We start from the raw sequence: 24,627 nt of genomic DNA, 5'->3' as shown, positions 1-24,627 counted from the left end.
GCCCTGCTCAGCTGCCGAACGTGTTGTCCCCGCCTACTCCAGTTTGGGGCCAACCAGGGACCGGGAACCGCACACCTGAATTTACCTATTGTGGGAAAACAAACACCACACACACATATGCGCAGGGCGAAACGGCGACAATAAATATTAAAGGTGTTTAGTTTGATTTGTTTAGTAGAGCTCAGACGATTCATCTCCTGATTCTGTATTTTAGAGTTATTTTGAGTTTCAGTTCCATATTCTGATTTAAAAAGTTATTCATTGTTTATTTACAGCGACTGTAAATCAATCATTCAGTTTTATTGTTTCAGCAGCATGTGACAGTGGTTAATGAAATGTATTTATATTTATATTTAGTATGTGTGCTGCCCTCTCCTGGCGTGCTTTGTCTGTCTTAATTTGGACTTTTGAGTTTGAGTTTTGACCCTTTGAGGCCGCCGTAAGAACACACCTGCTGTCTGATGCTGCACAGGTGAAGTTGTGATGATGTTTGGGTTCACATGTTTCTAACGTTCAGACGCCTTGAAGGTCTCACAGGAAGTGAGATTCACGCGTCTCTGGTTACGAAGCAGGTGACAGCGTGTCGCACTAACTCAGAAACTTTAAGGTGAAGCTGCGATGTCGGAGCTGTTTCCTGTGGTCGAAGCGCCTCCACGTGATGCGGCTTTTGGAATAAGGTGATAAGATTTTGTTCTACGACATGAAGTAGCTGAGGTGTGAGATCTGCCGTGTGATTGTTTGAAGAGTTATTTTCAGATGGTCGCTCAGCTGAAGCTTTGCTGGCAGCGTCACGCCGCTTTCATTCAGGCTGTGTTGCCGGGAAACAGCCCGGCTCCAGATGTTCCCCTCATGGCCGAACGCTCCACTATCAGCGAGGTTCAGTCTATTTTCCGCCTTTAATAAACTTCACTGTCGTCGAGGCTCCGAGGCGCCTCCTGAGAGAAGACTCACCGTCCAATCAGGCGGCAGCACGCCGAGCCTGATGGCTGGCGGCCCCTCAGGTGTCGCTGATGAACCAGACCTGCTTCATCGTGTCGGCTCAGGACGGACGCTCTGCTGGACCTCGTCAGGAGTCCAGTCCCCGCTCTCATTAGTCAGAGTTGGACTCGTTGTGGATTTAATTAAATTCTCTGTTTTCCATTGTCTGAGGTTTGCAGCAGCAGTTCGGCTCTCGGGATGTTCCTGCACCGCGGGCTGGAACATCTCCGAGCAGAGGACGAACTGAGGCGGCTCTGAGATGTTTGTGTGTTCGTGTTCCTGTAAGATGAGTTGTAATAACTCTGTTGAGCCTCATGGAGCTGCTGGATCGCTCTGTGATCGGATATATTCGACTTCCTCTGAAGCTGTAATGAATCTTTTCACGTTGAATAATCGTCCAACACTTCGTCTCCTCTTTGTCTTTCAGTGGTTCGGTGACCTGGTGACTCCGGTCTGGTGGGAGGACGTCTGGCTGAAAGAAGGTTTCGCTCATTACTTCGAGTACGTCGGCACCGACTTCCTCTTCCCAAAGTGGAACATGGTGAGTTTATCCATGACCAACGCTCTTTAATCAAAGTAACTTATGGATTTATGGATGGTTTCCTGACAGATGCTTTAACTGTCCACAGTCTGTGATGATGTGTGTCTCCTGTCATGTGGATATTTCCAATGTTTCTTTAAACAGTTTGAATCAAACTGATCTGAAGTCAGTCCACAGAGAATAAAGCTTCAGTTCAGCTGACGTGCGTTCAGATATTCTGAAGTCTGTCCGCTCATGAAATTCAATAAACCGCTTCAGCTCGAGGCGCCGCTCGATCCGAATTTGATTTTATTTTATTTTCAGAGTAAAACATTTAAAACACCAAATACAAACAAGACAGACAGGAAACAGGAAACAGACTTTAAACTTGATTCTGCAGTTCGGACGTGGAAAGTGTTGACGGAGACGTCTGAGGATTACGAGAAGAAGTGGGACACACATTCAGCTCTGCGGTGTTACGGGAAAATGTGTTTCCTTTAATAATTTGGTCGCGCTGACGCTTTTGAAACACAAACAAACACCGAACAGAGACGATGACTCACTTCCTGCATGCAGTGTTGTGTTGTGATGTGAGTGACGGTTCTGAAGACGATGAACAGCCGTGCGAGGCGAGAAGTCAAAGGTTCAAACGTGTGGACGTTAAAACTTCATGATCTGTCTGCGGCTCAGAGCTCATGGATTCCTACTGAAGATGTTCATTGTTAAAAACTCATCGTTTGAATACAGAACAAGACCCGAGCCAATCACATCGCTCCGAATAATGTCAGCCAGTTAAAACTGAAGATTGGAACTGGTTCATTTTTCTTTCAGCAGCGGTCGAGGCTCTCGGGTCCGTCCTGTGGTTCAGGAGGTCGTTCTGGTCGTCCACTGATCAGATGCTCGGCGGTTCTGTCAGAGCGATCCGACGCTGCCTGCGTCTCGTTTTATTTAAAGATAAAAAAAAGACCTGAAATAATTGAAGCTGAGCTCCGGCAGGATTATTGAAGTTTTCAGATAAATAATCATCTGTGCTTTTTAGTGAAACGTTTCACGTTTTGCCCGCAGGAGTAAAACACAAACGTTCCACAGCAAAGATCTTCTACCTCGTTCTTCTTTGTTGTGTAAAACTTTACGTAACTTCTAACACTGTGTGGACGGACGCTGTGCATGAGGAGGAGGACGTCCTGACGCGAGGTCTCTCTTCCACCTTCTTCCGTTCGCACCGATCGCTATCCGAGTCCTTTTTCTTTCTTCAGCGTTTCTCTGCAGCTCAGCTCGTCGTGGAAATGTTTCTCAGACGATCGCAGAGCGAGTCAGCTCAGAACATGATGAAATTAGAAATGAGTTCGAATCCTCACACAGGACGACAGACAAACTTCTCAGAGAAACTGCAGAACTTTAAAGCGCTCGCGGTTTCCTGCTTTGTTTCTACAAGACGTTCGATGTAGAGGACGTGTCACGCCCAAACACCTTATCTCCTGCACGCACACAGTCTGCTGCAGAGCGACATGGCATTTTTAAATCCCTGTTACTGCGGTTCTGCACGGCTGGACGCTTTAATAGAAACAAAGTGTTTCTCCAATAACAAGCACAGCCATGATAAAGCGGTCTGTCCCTGATAAAGCAATTTATTCATAATACAAGTTTTTATTTAAGAAGCCGTTTTCCATCACGCCGTGCCGCGGGGAGAGGAACCGACCACGGCTGAGAAATCAAACACAAATCACAAGATGACGAGGGAGGAAGCGTGCGGTCGATTTTCACTGCGCTGCGATCAATCAGCGGCGGCATCGTAACATCTGTGCAGGAGTCAAACGTTTGGGACTTTAAAGCCGATTTAAGAGGTCACATCAATTCAGCGCCGACATAAAGAGGCGGCAACACGTGCTGCAGATATGACGAGGATAAATAAGACGTGAGACTGAGCAGTTTGTTCAGTCTGACACGCTCCAGCATCTGAAGGAAAAGTTTGTTCTCCAGGAAGTCTGGATTCATTCTGAGATTAATTCCCATCATGCACCTGGTGGAAAACAAACAATGGAGCAGAAACAGAAGCAGCTTTCTTTTTTTTTTTGCTTCTCCACTCGATCCTGCAACAAATGTGAAGAAACTCTCAGTCGCTGCACAACTTCACAGATTTCTCCTTTTTCTGAAAATGGATGAATGACGCCTGTACCAACACCCACCTGTCAATCAAACTTTAAGCCTTAATATAACCTGAACAGGTGAGTTGTATATAAATTCACCCTCAGTACAGTTGTCATGAACGGGGAAATTAGCTACAGAGACCAAAACTGTTTTTTGTACCAGGCTGTAAACATGTTTATTTCTGCTGTGAAGTTGGACATTTGGACATGGGGACTTATGGAGACTGACTCACTTCTGGAGCCAGCCTCAAGTGGACGTTAGAGGAACTGCAGGTTGTGGCTTCACTTCTGCATTTTCCTCATTTCGCTTGGTCAAGACAAAAAGACGACAGACAGCTCAGACTTTGGAGTTTTCGGTCAAGATGACGAGTCGTTCAGGTTCAGCATGAACGGTGAAAACTCATGAAACTTTTATTTTACCTGCCCACGAACAGTTTGTGAAAATATAATTCATTCTCAGCTCAGCTCGACATCATATATGATGAATCCTGACACACACACACACACACACTTCGTGACCGAGTCGGTTTCATTTCCATAATTATATTTGCATGACATTTAAAACGGGAAACAAATTATGAAAATGGGATTTTTTTTTTTTTCTGCAGCTGCGGTCCAACTTTTTAATCAGCTTTATTTGAAATTAACAAACACCAATACGCCGTGTTTGTCTGTGGTGAGCAGAGGGCGTAGTGTTTGTTTTGTGTGGACACAATAGAGCTGTAATGAGGGACCGACGGCGTGGAACCAACCCAGAACCAGCGGCTGGAAATGAACTGAACTTCAACTTCAGAACATTTTAAAGAGAAACGTTGGACTTTTCAAATCTATTTTAATTCATTTATCTCAATTTTTACATTTAAAAGTTTAGATGAATAAATTCAGGTATGCTGCATTGTTATAGATTAAACTAAGCAGTCTGAAAGCAGACACTTTAACTGCTGCACACACACACACACACACTCTGACAGCATAAAATCTGTTCATCTGCACTTAATTCAAAGTGGCAGAGAGGAGGCGGGTCAGAGGTACATGTCGACCGACAGATAACTGATGTGAAACAAACAGACTTTGAATCGAAAATATGAAATATTCATGTTAAAGAGAGCGGAGGACGATCAATATTCACCTTGTCCTCTGACTTAGCCAATGAGAAAACAGGATTAAAACCATTGTCTGCTTCTCAAAGTCGGTTTGAAGCCCCACAGTCGGTTTCACCTTTCACCCTCGATAAAATCATCTGTCCTGGTGCGTTATCAACAAATCAAGATGCAAAAAGTCCCGTGAATCCATTCGTTAAAGCTCTGATGACGTTCTTTATTTTCTCATACTCACAAATCAAATGACTACAGTTAATTTAACCCACTAACAAGTGTGTGTGTGCGTCTATAAACCAATATCACACGAGAGGGAGTGCCGTTATACTGAATATCAGCACAGCTGTGATTCGGTTATAGGCACGAGGCCGCACGTTTGTTAGAAAACTCCTAAAATCCCGTCGCACATACACGACAGACGGTGAATTAACAGTGTTTAATTCGGTGTGTATCCGATCCACCAAGCAGCGTCTGACTTTACTGAGAAATCTTCATATTTTAGGCGGTTCGCCTCTTTCCTTCGCTCGCCTGACACCAGAATAACGCTGCAGCTGGTGAATGTAGAGTTTCAGACTGTGGGCGTTCATCTTGTGTTACTGGAGTGATGTGTTTTTACGGACACGTAATGAATTGTCTGTCATATCACCATCTCCTCCTGTTTAATAAAAACTACAGTGAGCAGCTGGGAGTCTGCTGCGTGCACTAAAGCATTGTGTGTTTTGTTGTTTCCGTGGGATTTGTTGACCTCATCAGAAATACAGAACATCGACAGCTTTATGCTTTAAACAGTCGTGTTCACTGAGCTGCAACATTGCCCGTATTTAATTGTTACAACCCGGATCTCTAGGGGGCGAGAAAACAACATAAACACTAGATGGATTTTTAGCAAATAAAGTTATTTATTGCAGGATTGATTGTTCCATAACTTTGTAAATGTCCGTGGGTGGTTATGCATCAATAAAGTAAATAAAACCAAAAGGCTTTTTAAAAGGTCTGACTCCAAAGAGGACAGTAAAACTTAGAGAGACGCTTACCTGTCCAAATTAAACACGTCACATCAAAACAGCAACAAAAGACTCATGTGGTTATGTTGTGAAGTCGCATGGGATCATGGGAGTTGTTGTCTTTATTCTTAAACATTTACTATAGCTGATGAAAATCTGACATGACGAGAAAACCTCCGTCGTCACTCTCTGAAGTTAAAGTAACTAGAAATGAGCGAGGAGGTCACGTACGGTTCATATCGTCCTTGTCTTGTACAAACTCTCAGGAACCTAAATTATTCCCAAACAAAAGATTTAAAGATCGTGTTTCTGCACGCCAATGAGCCTGTTGCACGTGTTTCCAGATGCCGTAACATCTGCGTGAATGAGGCCATGACAGATATTTGCTGGACCAGTCAAAGAGTGTCTCCAGACACAGAGATTATAGTCACAGTCACAGTTTTCATGATGGCAGCCAGGAAACAGGATGTGTGGCGTCTCAGTCCCAACTCCGCCCTACATGTTCACCCCTGTAGGGTCTTTTCTGGTGATTTTTATGAGTTTAAACGCTTAAGCAGTTTCTCTAGGTTTAAGAAAAGATCGCGCTTTCGGTGAAAATAAGTATGTTGCGTAACATAGACTACGTAGAATCTTGGAAACAGTCACGTGGTCATAACAACAGCCAAAGCCATTAAAGAAATGGATCCTTCAGTATAAATGGTACTCATGGGGCGGTCGGTAGCGTAGTGGGTTAAGCCGCCGCCCCGTGTGTGGAGGATATAGTCCTCGCTGCAGCTGGCCCCGATTCGAATCCCGCAAAAAATAATCATATAAATAAATGTAAATAAATAAATAGATGGTGCTCATGAAGGTATTCAAGAACATCTGACAAACATTTGACGCGTCATGGCATCATATCACCAGACTCCAGCACCACGGTGTGAATCATCAGCCCTGCTGCAGCGATCGCTTTCTGTTTAATAAAGAGCTCTAACTACATCGGATGTGTGACACCTGCCAGACAGCGAATTAGCATTCAGCATGCAGAGCGCCGCCTGTCACCCAAACCCCGCCGAGCTCACACGACGCCGAGATGAAGAGGAGGACGGAGGGAGACGAGCGAGAGTGACGGGGTGGCAGTGAAGGAGGACGGAGGGAGGAGACGAACAGAAGTGTAAAAGTTCAGCAGCTGCTTGTGAACGCAGCCCCGTCCCTCCATCTGTGTGTGTGTGTGTGTGTGTGTTGGCCTATTAGCTGTCCCTCCACATGTGAGTCCATCTGGTTCATAATGACCATATGGGCCTCCCTCTCTCCAGGTGACTCCAAGTCTCTCCTAATTAAAGCTGATGTCTCATTTAGTCAGGTTTTTCTCTCACCGGGTGGTTTCGCTTTCATCCAAACATGCCATTTAACTAATTAACTAATTGTGCGATTTGTGGTGGAGTCCCCGGATTCTGTCTGTTTACCTCCACGTGTGCGTTCCTGTTGACTGGAAAGATGAAAGCAGCCGTCTGTGTTTCTGTCCAGGACTTAGTCCGATCCTCTGAGGACGGATCAGTCCAACTCCTGCACAACCAGGACTTCACGACAAACTGTGTGTCTGACACGTAGTTTAGCTCATTAACGGTCCCAGCGACTCGCAATTGGCGCTCCCAGTCGGAGGTGTTCTGGTTTCCAGCCGGGATGAGATCCAGTTTGTAGCCATTATCCAGCCACTGGGAGTCTCGCCCACCCGCCCACACTCCACAGTGAGTCCCCAGTTGAAGTGGCATTCAGATAAACACCAACTGCAGAATGATTGGGAGATTCAGGATAATTGGGACGTCTAATCAAAACAACCCAACACCTGTTTGATAGTGCGCCAACAAGATTTGGGAAAATAAATAAATGAACATAATGAACATAAATATCATGCATACAACAGGTCTGTGCTGTGTTATGTAACATTTTGTTCCAGCTCTTCACTGGCAATGAGAGAAATATTCAAACCAAACACACAAATGGACGGATTTCCTAAAACTCAGCCTGTAACCGGCAGAAGGTCTGTGGGTGCTGATGGGCTGTAGCGCCATGATATTTTCACCCCACCCCCGGATTTAAAATAAAGATCAGCATAAGTTCAAACTGTGCGTGTCTCCACAGAAATGTGACACAAAATGCCGCCTGGCTGTTGAAGCCGATAGTTTCCACTCATTTCTTTGAAGGACTCTTTTTTTGGTGCAGCTATGACCGAGCTGTCGCCTCCAAAACAAACTTTCTCTGAGTTAAGACTTTACTGCAAACTACCAGTAGTTATTTATTTATTGAGCGTTTCACTTGGTATTCAGATTTGTTGAATTGTTCCTCGGTGTCGAGTTCTTCTTCGGTGGGTTTGTGTTTGCATCTCTTTGGGCCGGTCGTTCAGGCAGCTGAATAGTCACCTCTCTGCCTCCTATTCAAGCCGATCACCTGAAGATCAGTCGTAATTTAAATGTAATACCCATCTGAATGGAGATCCAACAGGGACAGACACACAATCAGAGTTGTTTTGTTAAAGAAGTTTATTTTACATGCACAGTTTGAAACAAGAACTGACAACACACACACTTTTACTTCAGAATGGCAATGCTGTTACTTATGGGAGTAAATGTGCGTGTGGATGGTTGTAGGTTTGTTCATTTTCCACTATGTCCTCCTTTATTCTTCACAACCAGTCTCTGGACATCTGATAAGCCTGAAATAACTTCATTACAGAAATCTTTGGTAAGTTTCGTGTCCCAGAAGAACTCTACCGCCTGGACAAGGTCGTGTCTCGTGCCTGGCTTCGCCTCCTTTCGGATGAAGTCTTTCATTGAGCGCCAAACACGCTTGATGGGGTTAAAATCCGGCGAGTCCGGTGGAGTCCTCACCCAGTTGATTCCCTCGGACGCGATGCAAGTCGCAGCAGCGGTGTGCTGTGGATCGTTGTCCTGGAAGAAGCGATGTTTCGACCCAAAGTGTTCCCTGATGTACGGTGCTGCAAGTTCTTTGATGATGGTGTTCTCAAAATATTGTTTGTCCATGGTTCCCTCGAAGATGACCATTGGACCTGCGCCCTGTCGTGAGATCAGTCCCCAGATGTAGAACTTTAAGGCATATTTGGACTGTGGTTTGCCAACAAAGTGGTCCCCTCTGTGGAAATGAACCCTGCCGTAATGCTTCAGAGATACTGACGTCGTGTCTGAAAACAGCACATCATGCCACGTCTCCCCAGACTCCATCCACTGAAGGGCTTGCTGTAGCCTCGCAATTTTGTTGCGCGTTTTGCAAATTGGGTTTCTGGGAGCGCGGCGTATGCTGGTCAGGCTCAGCTGAACACCAAAATCTGCTTCAATTTTCTGCTGCACGGCTCGGGCATTCATCTTATCGCTGGTCTTCCTCACTTCTTCGATGGCAGTCAGGATGTGACTGTGGAAGTCAGGAAAAAACAGACAGAGGCAAACTTTATTTCAAGCACTTTCAAGGTATCTAAACCAAAGATTTCCAGACTATTGAAGCCTTTACTGTCACATCTAAGTTGCTAGTAGTAAAACAACCAGAAGTTCTACTATACCTAGTGGTAATACTACAAGAGATTCCTTTAGACTCACAGCAATCAATGTAAATAGTCACTTTGTTTCACATTTACGTTTATTAACTTTGAGTCACATGACTGATGACGCACCATACTATGCGGAAAATCAACCTTGAACACACAGAGGCTTTAGAAATGCTGCTTAAATGCGAAACAAAAGTTGTAATTGTTCTTTCGGCTACTTACTCGTGCAGTTTCCTCGGACATGAGCGCCGGGGTTGCCTCTCCTTGAAGTGATACCGCACAGTTCTCAGCGAGACTTGAATGCCCAGCCTCGCAAAGTGTTGCTGGATCTCGTGTGCTGATTTTCCGCTCGCCCGCATGAGGCGAATCTGTTGGGAATTCTCTCTGTTGATGTGGGTCATCTCTGCTGCATGTGGCGATGCACGGCTTGGTGACTGCACACAAGTGGGTCCCAACAAACCTTTGCAATGATGTGATCCCACCCCCTCTAGACCTCAGACCACCTACTCCTCCAACACCACAAGACCACTGCTAGTCCTTACCTCCGTCTCTCTTTGGGCGTTGACAGTTTAGGCCTACACCCTCTGTTGAAGGCAGTGCAGCCAATGAAACACTGAATAAAAATAAAACACACAGAATTAACAATGCATTTTTAATGTCTTCAACCCAGTTTTACGCTCTGTGCCTCTTTTGTGTAATAAAAGGTTTGTCAAGATAAAGTAAGAAAGAAAAGTTTTGGATTGTGAGTAAGATGCAGATATTAAAACTCTTTGTAGACTTTGTACAAAGTCCCTCGGCTCAGTGTGACATGATCTAGATTGCGGGGGCTGAAACACCGATGGCCCATTAAGTGCAAACAATATGGTACACTCTGATGCTAACGATATGTTCAAGCCCAGTAAGTAGCAGCTAAACTCAAACACTTTTCTCCTTATGTGACACACATTACACTGCAAAGAGAACAACTGTGTCACTATTAGAGCTAATCCGATACGTTCACACACAAGAAAACTACACACAACAGTATCTGAAGCCCAGAATTGGACTTTATGTTTCTCTACGTTGAGTCTAATTAAATTTTCAACTTGTGAAACAATAGAAAATCTTAGTTTGGACGAACACAGAGACGCATCTGGCAGGGAGTAGCCTGATCCCAGCAGATCTTTCTACCGTTCATTAAAAATATAATATCTCAAAAAACTTGCGTTAAAGTGATTGAAGATTCATGAAAAGCAAATCTACTTAATAAACAACCTTAATACATGAATTACATGGAGCCACATTGGACTATGAATTAACCAGATCCCAGCAGATACTGTTAATTTTTTAAAAAGAACTCTGTTCATCCTGTTCATCGACGACTGAAACTTAATAAGCCAACAAGTCTATTGCTTAACAAGATGGAGGTTCATTAAAACCAAATCTCCATAGTAAACACTGTAATCCATGAATTAGACAGAGCCGCACTTCTCCGGATTTAGCCTAATCCCAGGGGTAATTTAGACAGAGCTTATTAAAGCTCAACATGTTTGCAGATGTCTATTAAAATCCTGAAACACGGAGAGCAGCGGAGGAGAAGAAAGAAAGGAGACGAAGCGGAGAGAGGAGACAAAAAGAAGAAAATAAGGCGGGAAAAGAGTGAATAGAGGATGGAAAACGAAGGGGTGAAGAAAATCATAGTAAATGAAAGTAAGAAGACTCCAGAAACCAGAGGAGGCAACTGGAAAGAATAGATTAAGAACAAAGACTAAAAAAAAGAAACAAAGATTGTCCAGACTACTAACTAAACCTTTGTTTACTGAACCAGCTGTTTCACTAAATGATCATCTGTTCTCAAACTTAATTACGTTTCCGTCTAAAGCCGAGCTGGAAGAAAACCAAAGCGAACCCCAGGATTCAAGAAACCACGATGAAAAGTCACATTGTTCTGGAGACAAATATCTTTCTTATTTTTAGTGTTTAGACAGTTTCATGCAAGCTGTGGTGAAATAAAACCAAAATAAATGACAGATTTCAAAGAATACAACGTGGGGACGATTACTCGTCCACACACAGACATTGTGGGGACTCGCCTACCATGTGGGGACTTTTATTTCAAGTTCAGCCGTCCATCCATTATCTGTAACCACGTATCCTCATCAGGGCTGGAGCCTATCACAGCTGACTTAGGGCGATATTTCAAGTTGAATTTCACATTAATTATACAGGTACAATCATTGTGAAATGTATTTCCATAAGCTCCATGGGTAAAATATTATACAGATGTAATTCATCGTAAAAGTCCCTCAGGGTTAGTTGGACATGCAGCAGTTCTCATAAGTGACCACGGCGACTGTTTGTGTGTCTTCAGGAGAAGCAACGCTTCCTGACTGACGTCCTCCACGAGGTGATGCTGTTGGACGGGCTACGTTCCTCCCATCCCATCTCCCAGGAGGTGGAGCAGGCGACGGATATCAACCGAGTCTTCGACTGGATCGCCTACAAAAAGGCGAGTAAACGTCTGGCTCGTTTAAACACTGAGCTCGCTCAGTGGCTACCTTGATAAAACAAACATTGTGTTTAGAGATGCACTTCTGTCTGATGATTTTATGGAGCATTTCATACTCAGGCAGAGCAGGGTGCTATAAAGTTTAATAGTGCAACACATCCAGTATGATAGCTTCTTACATTTTGGACGGTCCAGCACTTTAAAGATAGTTGACGCTCGGTCTGCAGATGTTTAACGGCCCTCGAACCGATGCCGAATCCACCAATCGCAGCAATTCTACTGAAATGAACTGAGCATTGTTGTTATTACGTCTGACAGCGTGTGTGTCTCTGTGCTGTCTGTAGGGGGCGGCGTTAATCCGGATGCTGGCCAACGTGATGGGACAGCCGCTGTTCCAGAAAGGACTCAATGTAAGTTCATCCTGCAGGTCCACGTGTACACACAAAAGGCTTTTATATATCTGAACACCACAGGGACGGTTGGCTTTAAAATGATTTGTCACCAGGATTCAGACAGAAGCTGTGTGTGTGTGTGTGTGTGTGTGTACAGCCATATTTTGGCTAAACCCTGCCTGTCTGGAGCATACTGAGTATACAGATGGGCAGCGAATAAGTGGATTAGGCTGCCGGGGAAGAAGTTTTACTACTTGTTTTCTGCTGTAAAACCTTGTGACCCGATTTTAAGGATCATAGCCAGGTTTTTGGAAATACTTTTTTTATTGTTTCCTTTGAAGCAACAGTACCACCAACAAAGGAAGCTAGCACAGTCTGCAAACATACTAAAGACTAAAGATAGGGGAAAAATATCTATATATCTATATATATATATGAATAAACTAACAATACTTAAGTTCCCCATTCATCCACCATTGGGCTGTAATTATGTTGGCTCCAAAAATAAAAGCCAACTAGCTACTGATCGGTCCTCAAATTTCCAAGAAAGCATCTAAATGATTATTTATCTTATACATGAGATGTGTCTGCTAGAGAAGGGGTCTTCAACCTGGGGTCCACGACCCCCTATGGGGTCCACAGAGGTTTGTTTGTTCTCGCCAATTGTTCGCTAAAATAACAGTGACTCAGGTGTTTGGAAAACTCCAAGAAAACCTGAGGCCTACCGCCAGACACCAAAAGTAAAGTTTCTTATTTTCAGGTGTTTAAATACTCAAAGTCTGTTTCTGAAAATACTTAAATACATTTCTAATTACAGAAATGAACTTATTCTTATTTGAACCCAAAAACCTTCAACTTTCCTCTCACAAATGGAACGCTCCCCCGCTCTCTCTAAAGGCGCAGAGGTTTCGTAAGTTTAATTCAATATTTTTACGCTGGGTTACAGGCTGCTGTTTGCGGTTAATGACGAACCATAAATTCGTGTTTTTAGTTCCCTCACGGTTGATTTAGGGACAAGTTCAAAGTCGAATTCAATAAATTGATCCACGCTGGAGTTGCTGGCTGTTGGACAAAGTAATAAAATATGAATCAGAGAGAAAGTTAAATGTGATATGATGAGGCTCTGATTATATTGATAATCTGTTTTTAACTCCGAAGGTTTTAATTCTGAAATAGAGCAGTCATGAATTTGTCTTGTTGACTCACTTTAACCACTACAACATGAAGCTGGCGGTGTTAATGACGGAGCACGCTGCATTATTTATCGCCGCGCTGTATGCAGCTGCTAACTGGCTCTCTGAAGGCTGACGCTGGTTCATGTTAATGTCTCCGAAACTTCAGAGGAAACCCAAAATGAACCGAATAAACTTGTCAGTTCGAGTTTATCTGACGGCAGCAGAGTCCTTTATATACACAGAACTGATCAGTTGGCAGTCACTGTAAAAGATGATGTCACGTAATGTAAGGTGAAAGTGGGTTAAATATAGTTTTTGTTCTGAATACAGTTATGGAAATATGTATGAATCCCCTGTGCACACTCACGCACACACACACACACACACACACACACACAATGTCCTGATTTTTCAGCATAAACTGTCAGTGACCTGGAACACACTGAGAACCAGATTCTATATAAAAATAATACTGCTGATCCAGCAGCAGAATACACTGGAAATACAGTATGTGTGTGTGTGTGTGTGTGTGTGTGTGTGTGTGTGTGTGTATGTGTGTTACAAGTGCTGAAAATTAATCCATGCTACCTGAACAGAGCATTAGTTTCAGTCCTCACCTGCATGAAAACATCATGGGAAAATGTTTTCTTATATATACTATACTATAGTTTTATACACACACACACACACACTGATATTTATTGCAAAATGTAACAACATATGTTTTTTATTTGTTCATTGCCAACTCGTCTATGTTGAATATATATAGTCAAATCTCTAGCTAATGGTAGGAACCACTGAACTAGCTAACTAATGCATTATGTAAATTAACCAGCTGTTAATTGTTTGTTAACAGTTGCTATCAGATTTAGAGTAGGTTGGTAACTAGCATTTTGATCTGCAGAACTAGTTAACTAGCTAGCCACCTACTTAAGTATAGTACTATACTTAAGTCATTTAACTAGCTAACTAGTTAAGTAGTTAGGTAGCTAGTTAAGTTAAGTAGTTAAGAAGCTAGATAGGTAGTTAAGTTAAGTAGTTAAGTAGCTAGATAGGTAGTTGAGTTAAGCAGTTAAGTGGCTAGATATCTAGTTAAGTTAAGTAGCTGGATAGGTAGTTAAGTTAAGTAGTTAAGTAGCTAGATAGCTAGTTAAGTTAAGTAGTTAAGTAGCTAGATAGGTAGTTGAGTTAAGTAGTTAAGAAGCTAGATAGCTAGTTAAGTTAAGTAGTTAAAAAGCTAGATAGCAACATTCACTAACTTTATCTTTTAACCAAGTTCAAACTGTGGTTGAATTTTCAACAAAGACAAGGTAGCTCGTAGCATATCTAAGTGCAGGAATGGAGGAAGTTGACCGAAGCTTGCTCAACTGTCATTGGAGCACAGAAAATTGGAACCACGCCCCCTAAAAGGGGCGGGTCAATTACTGACACTACCTGTAATACATGTAAATGACATCCTAGCAAACATTGTTCTGTGGTTTTGTGGTATTATTACACTTTTCTTACAGTATATTTGTGAGTTATTAACAGTACAGTATGTTCAGAGTTCATGGCGATGACTCAGGATGTCTGCAAGTCCTGGAAAAGAAATTCAGTTGAGTAATAAGGACGTGGATTTAAATAGTGCAGTGAAATGTCTGAAGAGGTAAGAATGGCTAAAAGTTGACGACATTCACAGGCACTCAGAGTGCATTAAATATGGATTCACAGACATGAGAGAGTCTCATAGCTAGAGCTTTTATTTTAGTAAACACTTCAGTAGGAGTCAAGTGATACAAGTGTTTACAAGTTGGGCACTCACAGAACGCCACCACCCGAATGTCGTGTTCATGTCCTACAGGATGGATGGTAGAGAGGGAAAACATCTCCATGTTTACACCGTGTCGACTCCAGATTATTGGTTAAATGTTGTCCACAGACTTTAGAGCTCTACATCAATAAAGTTCTGCTTCAGTTGCCTTGAAAAACAGACGCTGGCAGACACGAAACTTCAATATTTGATTAGTTTATTGGTAAAAAGTTACTTTCTCAGATGAATAAACCAACAGCAGTTTGATTGATATTCCCTGGAGTCAACAAAAAAAAAAACATGATTCAGAAAAACAAATCCAAACAGAGACAAATTAATTCTTTTGTTTACTCTTTCTTATTCTTGAACACAAAGTCAGCGTTTCTGTAAGTCTTCATTCTGACTCAGATTTTGATGTGAAGACTATTTCCAGGCCAGAAACTGACAATTATGTCGGCTCCAACGTGGCATGAATAAACTCTCTAACATATCTAAGTGCAGGAAAGGAGAAAGTTGACAGAGGCTTGCTCAACTGTGATTGGAGCACAGAAAATTGGAGCCACGCCCCCTAAAAGGGGCGGGTCAATTACTGACACTACCTGTAATAGATGTAAATAACATCCTGGCAAACATTGTTCTGTGGTTTTGTGGTGTTGTTACAAAAAGGCCAACACTTTTCTACCACTTATATTTGTATGTTGACTTTTCAACATAGACGAGGTAGCTCGTTGCATATCTGAGTACAGGGAAGCACGAAGTTGACCGAGGATTGCTCAACTGCGATTGGCGCATGGGTCCAAAAAGGGGCGGGGCTTACTTTAAGGTTCGGTTACTGACACCACCTGTCATAGGTGTAAATAACAGCCTGGCAAACATGGAGTTTGTCTGAACAGTGTTTAGGATGAGCCCAGCTGGCTGCAGACGAGACGACAGACTCAGCGACCTGTCGATCGAGGTCGAGGTTCATCCTCCGATGTCGGAAAAGCCGTCGTCATTAACAGCGTACGCGCTGAGACCACAGAGATCTTTCACCTGGGCCCTCACAGCTGCTGGAACAAATGTCTTGTAATGAAAGCGTTATCGCTCGGAGCATCTCCTCCCGGCTGCTTCAGGTGGATCACGCTGTTAAAACCTGTGCAGGAATCAGGATCAGACTCCGCGTGGGGGGCGTTTTATCTCTGCTCATGTCGGCTTTACTGAAGGTGACAGTCATAGTTATCAAAGCCTCACACACACACACGCAGTGTGTTGTTATCGCGTGTGTCATCTTGTTCCAATAAAGAGCTCCTTCTTGCCTTATCAACCTCCATACACACCACGACTGCTGACTGACTGTTTGTGAGGAATCTCCTCTATCAGCCAGGAGCAGATTACAGCTCGCTCTCTCTCTAGGTGTTCTCTGTTATCTTCCACTACTTCCCTGCCTTTTCGTGTTTTATCATAAACCCCCAATTCAATCCACCAACCTCCCTATGAGCCTCTGTAACACCGGCCCACTGCAGAGGGAATGAGTTTTACTCCTCTGTGCTGGAGACAGACAGGGATCAAACCAAGACGAGTCGCTTCTTGGAACTTCTGACCTGGTTCATTAGCTGAGAAAATCAAACTGCAGGCTTGTAATCTCACAGAGGCTCGTGTCAAACATTAAGCTCCGGACACTTTGAGATTCTTTGACCCGGTTCTTCCTAAAAAGCTTCACGAGATCAGCAGATCGAGTCACCGTCACGTCAGACTTGAGTGAAGAAGCGTACGGGCATGATGGGACGATGTTTGGGTGGACAGACGGAACACTGTGGGGTCAAAGTGAATAACGGGAGCTACGTTTGATTTGAGGTTGGTCCTGTATCGAGCGCTAACCTTCTACTACGTCCACTCAGTGTTTGCTTTTCTTTGACAGCCTCACAGAGCGGACCCCACACTGACAGACCTTTAGTGCATATTCAGACAGGAACCGGGAAACTGAGGGGAGCCGACCCTCCACTGAAATGAACTGAAAAACGTCGCCGGCGTTTGTTCGTGTCTGAACGCGGCCTAAAACTTCTTCTATCCACCAACAACAGTCCAGGGTTTCAGAGAGTGCCCCACAGAGAGCTGAAGTATTTTGAACCGTGTGTTTAAACACATAAATACTATTTCTGGGAAGTATTTATGACTTTTTACTGCAGAATAAGCATGTTTACTTTCAATACTTCATATATATTTAACTCATACAACTTCCTGCTCTACTTTTTGAATATTGTACAACATGTATTTGTACTTTTAGTGAAGGATGAGTCATACACCATGGCAGCCTATGGAGATATCATAATATTATCTGACTATATATATATTGTATGAGCTATATTACCTAACTCTGAATGACTGACTTCTACATGACTCTATATTGATATTTCTTATTTATGAGATCAGATTTAGATTTTCTTATTGTTAGGACTTTTTCATGTATGTAACAAACAAACACATACACGTTATGTGTGCACTGAGTTACTGTGAGAGTCTGATACCTGCGTCTGGTGAAGTCAGTGGGTGGAAACTACAAACGTGCACCGTGCTGGGACTCCCGTTAACTCCTCTTGCATCACTTATAAATCTTTAAGTGTGTGTGTGGGTGTGTGTGTGTGTGTGTGTGTGTGTGTGTGTGTGTGTGTGCGCTTTTACCACTGAACCACAGATTTCTGTAACCTTGAAGAAAAGCAGGCGGATTGATTCAATATAAATATTTTGTCATCATCCAGAGGGACGTGGCTTCAAAACGTACACGTGTCATTTATAATTCAGTCTGCAGGATGTTCGCTGCATCAACAGTTCATAGAAAACGCAGTTATTCTGGACCAATCACAGCCGACTAACTCTGTGATGTCACAGCTAAAATAGGCTAACAACATGCTAACAACTAGCTAACAATAGCTAAAACAAGCTAACAAGCTAATACAAGCTAACAACAGGTTAACAATAAGCTAACAATAAGCTAACAATAAGCTAACAATAAGCTAACAATAAGCTAACAACAGGCTAATACAAGCTAAAACAAGCTAACAATAAGCTAACAACAAGCTAACAACAAGCTAACAATAAGCTAACAATAAGCTAACAACAAGCTAACAACAAGCTAACAATAAGCTAACAATAAGCTAACAACAAGCTAACAACAAGCTAACAATAAGCTAACAATAAGCTAACAACAAACTAACAACAAGCTAACAATAAGCTAAAAATAAGCTAACAACAAGCTAACAACAAGCTAACAATAAGCTAACAATAAGCTAACAACAGGCTAATACAAGCTAAAACAAGCTAACAATAAGCTAACAACAAACTAACAACAAGCTAACAATAAGCTAACAATAGCTAAAACAAGCTAACAACAAGCTAACAACAAGCTAACAATAAGCTAACAATAAGCTAACAACAAGCTAACAACAAGCTAACAATAGCTAAAACAAGCTAACAACAAGCTAACAACAAACTAACAACAAGCTAACAATAGCTAAAACAAGCTAACAACAAGCTAACAACAAGCTAACAATAAACTAACAACAGGCTAATACAAGCTAACAATAAGATAACAATAAGCTAACAACAGGCTAATACACGCTAAAACAAGCTAACAATACGCTAACAACAAGCTAACAATAAACTAACAATAGCTAAAACAAGCTAACAACAAGCTAACAACAAACTAACAACAAGCTAACAATAGCTAAAACAAGCTAACAACAAGCTAACAACAAGCTAACAATAAACTAACAACAGGCTAACAACAAGCTAACAATAAACTAACAACAGGCTAATACAAGCTAACAATAAGATAACAATAAGCTAACAACACGTTGACAACCGAGCAACAACCTCCGTGGCTGGGAAAATAAATCAATGCAGAAATGTCAAAATCTGCAGTTCCTCTAACGTCCACTTGAGGCTGGCTCCAGAACTGAGTCAGTCCCCATGTTGAAGTGATGTAAAATGTTTTTAAACTCTGTTCTCTGTTTTCAGGATTATCTACTGAGTCACATGTACAGCAACGCAGCCAGAGACGACCTGTGGAGCAAACTGTCTCAGGTAACGACGCTCACCTGTCTGTCTGTCTGTCTGTCTGTCTGTCTGTCTGTCTGTCTGTCTGCTTCACATTCGGCTGTCGAGGGGATAAAAGCAGCCAGACTGACTGACTGGCTGGCTGTTAATTATTTAACGAAGCCGCTCTAATGAAGGCCAGAGAGACGCTCATTAAGACTGACTTGATGAGACGGCGATGAGGGACGTTGCCATGGCGACGTGACTGACAGGTGGAGGCGAGGCTTGTTTGTCCTTCACACAGGAAGTCATTAATTTAATCCGATCTCCGATGATGTGGAGGTCTCTCTAATTTAAATGTTGGTTTACCAGGTTATTGATGACCTAATTAATTATTCAAATCACCACTGAATATGTTAATTAGTCATTATAACTGATTATTTATTCGTCGTCTGTTCCGTCCAGGCCATGCGTTCAGAGGGGCGGGACATCGACATCGGCGTGATGATGGACAGGTGGACTCTGCAAATGGGCTACCCCGTCGTTACCATCAGCAAGAACCAATCAGAGCAGCTCCCCACGAGTTACATCACCGTCAGCCAGGAGCACTTCCTGTACGGACAGGAAGTCAGGAACAACAACAGGTTAGTGACATGGCGGGTGCTACAACCTTTGCTAGCTAGCTCTGCTAAACTGTTGTAAAGAAACGCTGCATGATTAGCAATGCATGTTAGCATGCTAGCTGGTGGTAAAATAAGCTAACAGTAAGCTAAAGCAAGCTAACAAAGAGCAACAGGCTAAAAAAAGCTAAAATAAGCTAACAACATGCTAAATTAAGCTAACAATAGGCTAAAACTTGATATCAACCCAACAACAGGCTAAAACAAGCTAACAGTAAGCTAAAACAAGCTAACAACATGTTAAATAATGCTAACAACAGGCTAATACAAGCTAAAATAAGCTAACAGTAAGCTAAAGCAAGCTAACAAAGAGCAGCAGGCTAAAAAAAGCTAAAATAAGCTAACAACATGTTAAATTAAGCTAACAACAGGCTAATACAAGCTAAAATAAGCGAACAGTAAGCTAAAGCAAGCTAACAATAGGCTAAAACAAGCTAACAATAAGCTAAATTAAGCTAACAACAGGCTAAAACTTGATATCAACCCAACAACAGGGTAAAACAAGCTAACAATAAGCTAAAACAAGCTAACAGTAAGCTAAAACAAGCTAACAACATGCTAAATTAAGCTAACAACAGGTTAATACAGGCTAAAATAAGCTAACAGTAAGCTAAGCAAGCAGCAGGCCAAAAAAAGCTAAATTAAGCTAACAACATGCTGACAAACAGTCCAAGTGAAGCTAATGCAGAGGTGCCAAAAACTGCAGTTCCTCTAACGTCCACTTGAGGCTGGCTCCAGAAGTGAGTCAGTCTCCATAAGTCCCCATGTCCAAATGTCCAACTTCACAGCAGAAATAAACATGTTTACAGCCTGGTACAAAAAACAGTTTTGGTCTCTGTAGCTAATTTCCCCGTTCATGACAACTGTACTGAGGGTGAATTTATATACAACTCACCTGTTCACATTATATTAAGGCTTAAAGTTATGCAGGATGTGGTTACTATCAGTGCCAAGAGTAGCTTTGGAAGATGACCTTTGACCTTTGGTTTACGGCGACCCTCGGGGTAACTTTTCCGCCTCACTTCTTGTGAGAATAATTTCCGTCTCCGGAGAACAGCAGCCGGCCTTTCGCCTCCTCCTCTGTTCTTCACATTATTCATCCTCCTGTAACTCTTTGTTTCACGCCTCGGTAAGCAATAAGTTTGTCCTCCGTTTTCCCCTAAAAAGCACTTTTCCAGTCTTTCCTCGTTCTTTACCACCTCTACATCATTTATATTTCATCTATATTTGATTCACTTGATGTTTTATTCACATCTTTCATGACGAGTGGAGTTTATTCTCTTCGCTGTTTTATCGACCCACTTTCTCCTCCATCAATACTTCATCAGCTCCTCTTTTACCTGTTGTTCCCTCCTTTTCTTTCCTCTTTCTTTTTGTCATGTTTTCGTACCGTAGCTGACATTTCCAATCACTCTGACCTACACTAAACTTTCTCCACCTCCTCTCGTTTCGTGTGTTTTCTTTCATCTCTTTTGTGTTTCTCTCGAGCTCCTGTGCTCCGAGGTCTCCTCGAGCTGATCAACCGGAGCAGTTTGTCGTAGGCGGAGCTGAACTCTTTCTTTCACTCTTGTCGCGTCTCGTGGGGCATTTACCAACACTCGTATAAAGAAAGTGTTGCTGCACCGTCGACGCCACGGTTGGTGGATTACATCAGAGGCCGACACTGCTGTTTGATCCTCGCGTTGAGAAGCACAGCCGTGTCCCTCGGTGTTGACTTCAACTCTGATTTATTTATTTCTGTATTTTTTATTGATATGCAGGGAACTCTTAGAAATATGAAACATATAAGAATAAATTGAAACATCACCGGACAGTCTGTCTAAAATCCTTCATATGAATGAAGAATCAAGCTGCTTTTAATGAGTTTTAATTATTCTGTTTACAGCTGCTCGAGGCTCTTTTTTGTGTTTGTTGAGCATTTTAATTCTTTAATTGACTCGTCCTAAGCCACGCCCCTTTTTGGAGTAAATTTGTTACCGGGCAGAACTCAGTGATGTGCTAGCTTTATGTGCTAGTGTTGAAAATTAAAAACACACACACACATTAGCCAACTATTTTCAGTGTTGTGTCTTTTAACGTCTTCAAAATTAGTTTTTCTCTTTGACGTAGACGATTTAATTAAAGTACGGGAAAAGAGCAACTGTGATTGGAGCATTGAACGAAAAGGGGCGGGGACTCGGGAAGGTGGTCGATTAGTAGCACAGAGGTGACAGTTGTTTTGGTTCAGGGTCAGCTGCTACCTCTCGTTGATTTAAGCGCTCATCTTTTCGTCTGTGAAAGAAAAATAAGCTTTTTCTCCAGTTATTAATAATAAAATAAATCTTTCCAAACTCTGTTTGACTTTAAGACAGTTAAGGTGACATTTTAAAGATCACAGTATGTTTTATTTTTTCTTCTTCTCCGAGTCTCTGACGGTTTGACGGAGACGTCTCAAATTTGTGTCTTTTATTTTCCCACCATCAAACAATCGACCCTTTAAAGAGCCAGGAGACGAGGAGACGCCGGAGGACGGCGAGAGCTAACGACATGGTCGAGATAATGATACTGAAAACTGTCAGTTACAGGTGACTTGTTTGAGTAACCAGGGGTCATTGGGGCCGTCGATGATCCACGTCTTGCCGATTGTTAGATTAATCTGGAGGCGAAAGACTTACCTGCCACTGCATAGCAGCATTGACTATTCAGTCATAGAGTCCTATGGAGATATCGCAATGATATCAAAAGTGATTTTAGATTGTTGTATTTGTACTTTCACTGAAGTAAAGGATCTGTAAAGGCACCAGAAGATGCATTTATCAAGTACTAATGTCCAACTTCCACGTCTGCAGATCCTTGTGGTGTAAACTTCATGGCCTGGTGACTTCTACAGACTCTGTACAGACACCTAACATGTCGTATGTGTCTGTTTCCTTGCAGCAGTGCTGTGGATGAACACATCCTGTGGGTGAACACATCCTGTGGGTGAACACATCCTGTGGGTGAACACATCCTGTGGGTGAACACATCCTGTGGATGAACACATCCTGTGGGTGAACACATCCTGTGGGTGAACACATCCTGTGGGTGAACACATCCTGTGGGTGAACACATCCTGTGGATGAACACATCCTGTGGGCGTGGTGGATGAACACATGCCTGTGTAACCAAAACTGCTGATGTGGCTGCCCGTGCAGAAAAGGGTTTCCCTTCCAGTCCACAGAGGCTCCGGCTTATTCTGCCAACGTGGTCACTGTGCCAGAGTCCAGTGGACACGTGTGACCAGCTTTCAGCTCTGTGGAGCATGAAATGCATCTATGAACTTACAAAACACATTGCACTCGCCTCCGGGAAGGGTAGGGTAGGGTTCAGTATCTTGCCCGAGGACTTTGACATGCCCGGAGCACCAAGGAAGCTGGGGATGAACCCCTCTGATAGCGGACGACCCGCTCTACCTCCGACCACAGCCAGCGTACCCACTGTTTGCTTTTGTTCCTTGTTTCTGTGTTTTGAAAGCAAAGTCAGGTCAGTTTTATTTATAATCCGCCTCAAATCAAAAACATACTCCAGTGGACTTAGAGTCTGTAAACACATACGAAGCCTTAAGGGGAACCAGGAAAACCTGAAACCTGGAAAACCTGGAAAACGCTTCAACAAGGACAAAACAAGGACTCGTTTTGTAACATACAAGAATCCAAAATCTAGATGAAGAACGCTGGAGAAGTTTCGTCCACACTGCCCACTGTGTGTGTTGTGTGTGTGTGTGTGTTGGTGTGTGTGTGTGTGTTTTCATCTGGTGTCTGCTTTTGATAAATTAACCATTAGCACACACACACACACACACACACACACACACACACAACACAGTTGTCTAAATAAACAGGCTCATTTCGATTAATATTAATAAAAACATTCTGCTGTCCACGCTGCGACTCTACCTGTGTCTATAGGTAGTGTGTGTGTGTGTGTGTGGTGTGTGTGGTGTGTGTGTGTGTATTGAGGGCAACCCCTGTCAATCAGTGATATAAATATCAGATTAATATTTGGTTCCAGCCGCGGTATTGATCCGCGGTTGCCTGCGGCGACAGATGGCTGGATTGGATTGGTAAATGGTCTTTCTCCTGGCCGATGGTTGCAATGACCCCCTACCACACACACCACACACACACACACTTCGTAAATGAATGAACTTTTGCTGTCCGTAATTAAATCCCACTTTAATTAAAATATGAAACAAAGCAAGCCAATTAAAAAGTGACTCTGAGAGAGGCCTCGCTTTAAACACTCTTTTATGTTCGTCATTAGGACTCACATGTAGTTTTCTGTGTGTGTGTGTGTGGTGGGTGTGTGTGTGTGTGTGTGTGGTGTGTGTGTGTGTGTTTTAACAGCATCAGGAAGCCATTTGTTCCTAATGGGCTCTTACAGTCGACTGACTGTCTTCGCTCAGTGTCTGGTGAAAGCTCTTTTGGTGGTTCTAAATGTGTATTTACTCTTTGAAATGTCCTCACACACTCATACTCATGTAAAAATACTCGATTCAATTGTTTAAGTCCAGTAATATCAGAAAATGTATTTTATTACTTAATCCCTGAATAACTTTAAGCTAATCAAGGTGGGGTTCATCCCCGGCTCCTCCGGTCTGCATGTCAAAGTGTCCTCGGCAATCTGAACCCTACCATAACGACCCTTGCCCGAAAGGCTAAGGCATGTGTTTAGATGTACGTTCATAGATGCGTTGTCATGCTCCCAAGAGCGGGGTGAAGCCTGTCCACGTGTCCACGTGGACACTCACTGGGCACAGTGACACGTTTGGCAAGAATAAGATAAGGGCACGT

At 42.8% G+C, this 24,627-nt stretch overlaps 1 protein-coding gene across 1 annotated transcript in view; it reads left to right on the top strand.

Moving 5' to 3' along the window:
- Positions 1 to 24,627, top strand: part of LOC104931506 (thyrotropin-releasing hormone-degrading ectoenzyme) — a 175,634-nt gene that overhangs the window by 108,869 nt on the left and 42,138 nt on the right. The window contains exons 6-10 of the mRNA XM_027283348.1: positions 1,406 to 1,519; positions 11,632 to 11,769; positions 12,114 to 12,179; positions 19,119 to 19,184; positions 19,602 to 19,780. Of these exons, the coding sequence (XP_027139149.1) occupies positions 1,406 to 1,519; positions 11,632 to 11,769; positions 12,114 to 12,179; positions 19,119 to 19,184; positions 19,602 to 19,780 (563 nt within the window). The remainder of the gene's footprint in view (positions 1 to 1,405; positions 1,520 to 11,631; positions 11,770 to 12,113; positions 12,180 to 19,118; positions 19,185 to 19,601; positions 19,781 to 24,627) is intronic.

The sequence above is a fragment of the Larimichthys crocea genome, chromosome X (assembly GCF_000972845.2).
Source record: "Larimichthys crocea isolate SSNF chromosome X, L_crocea_2.0, whole genome shotgun sequence".
NCBI lineage: Eukaryota > Metazoa > Chordata > Actinopteri > Sciaenidae > Larimichthys > Larimichthys crocea.
Note: the sequence above shows the minus strand (reverse complement) of the source record. Positions and strands in the feature narration are given on the sequence as shown.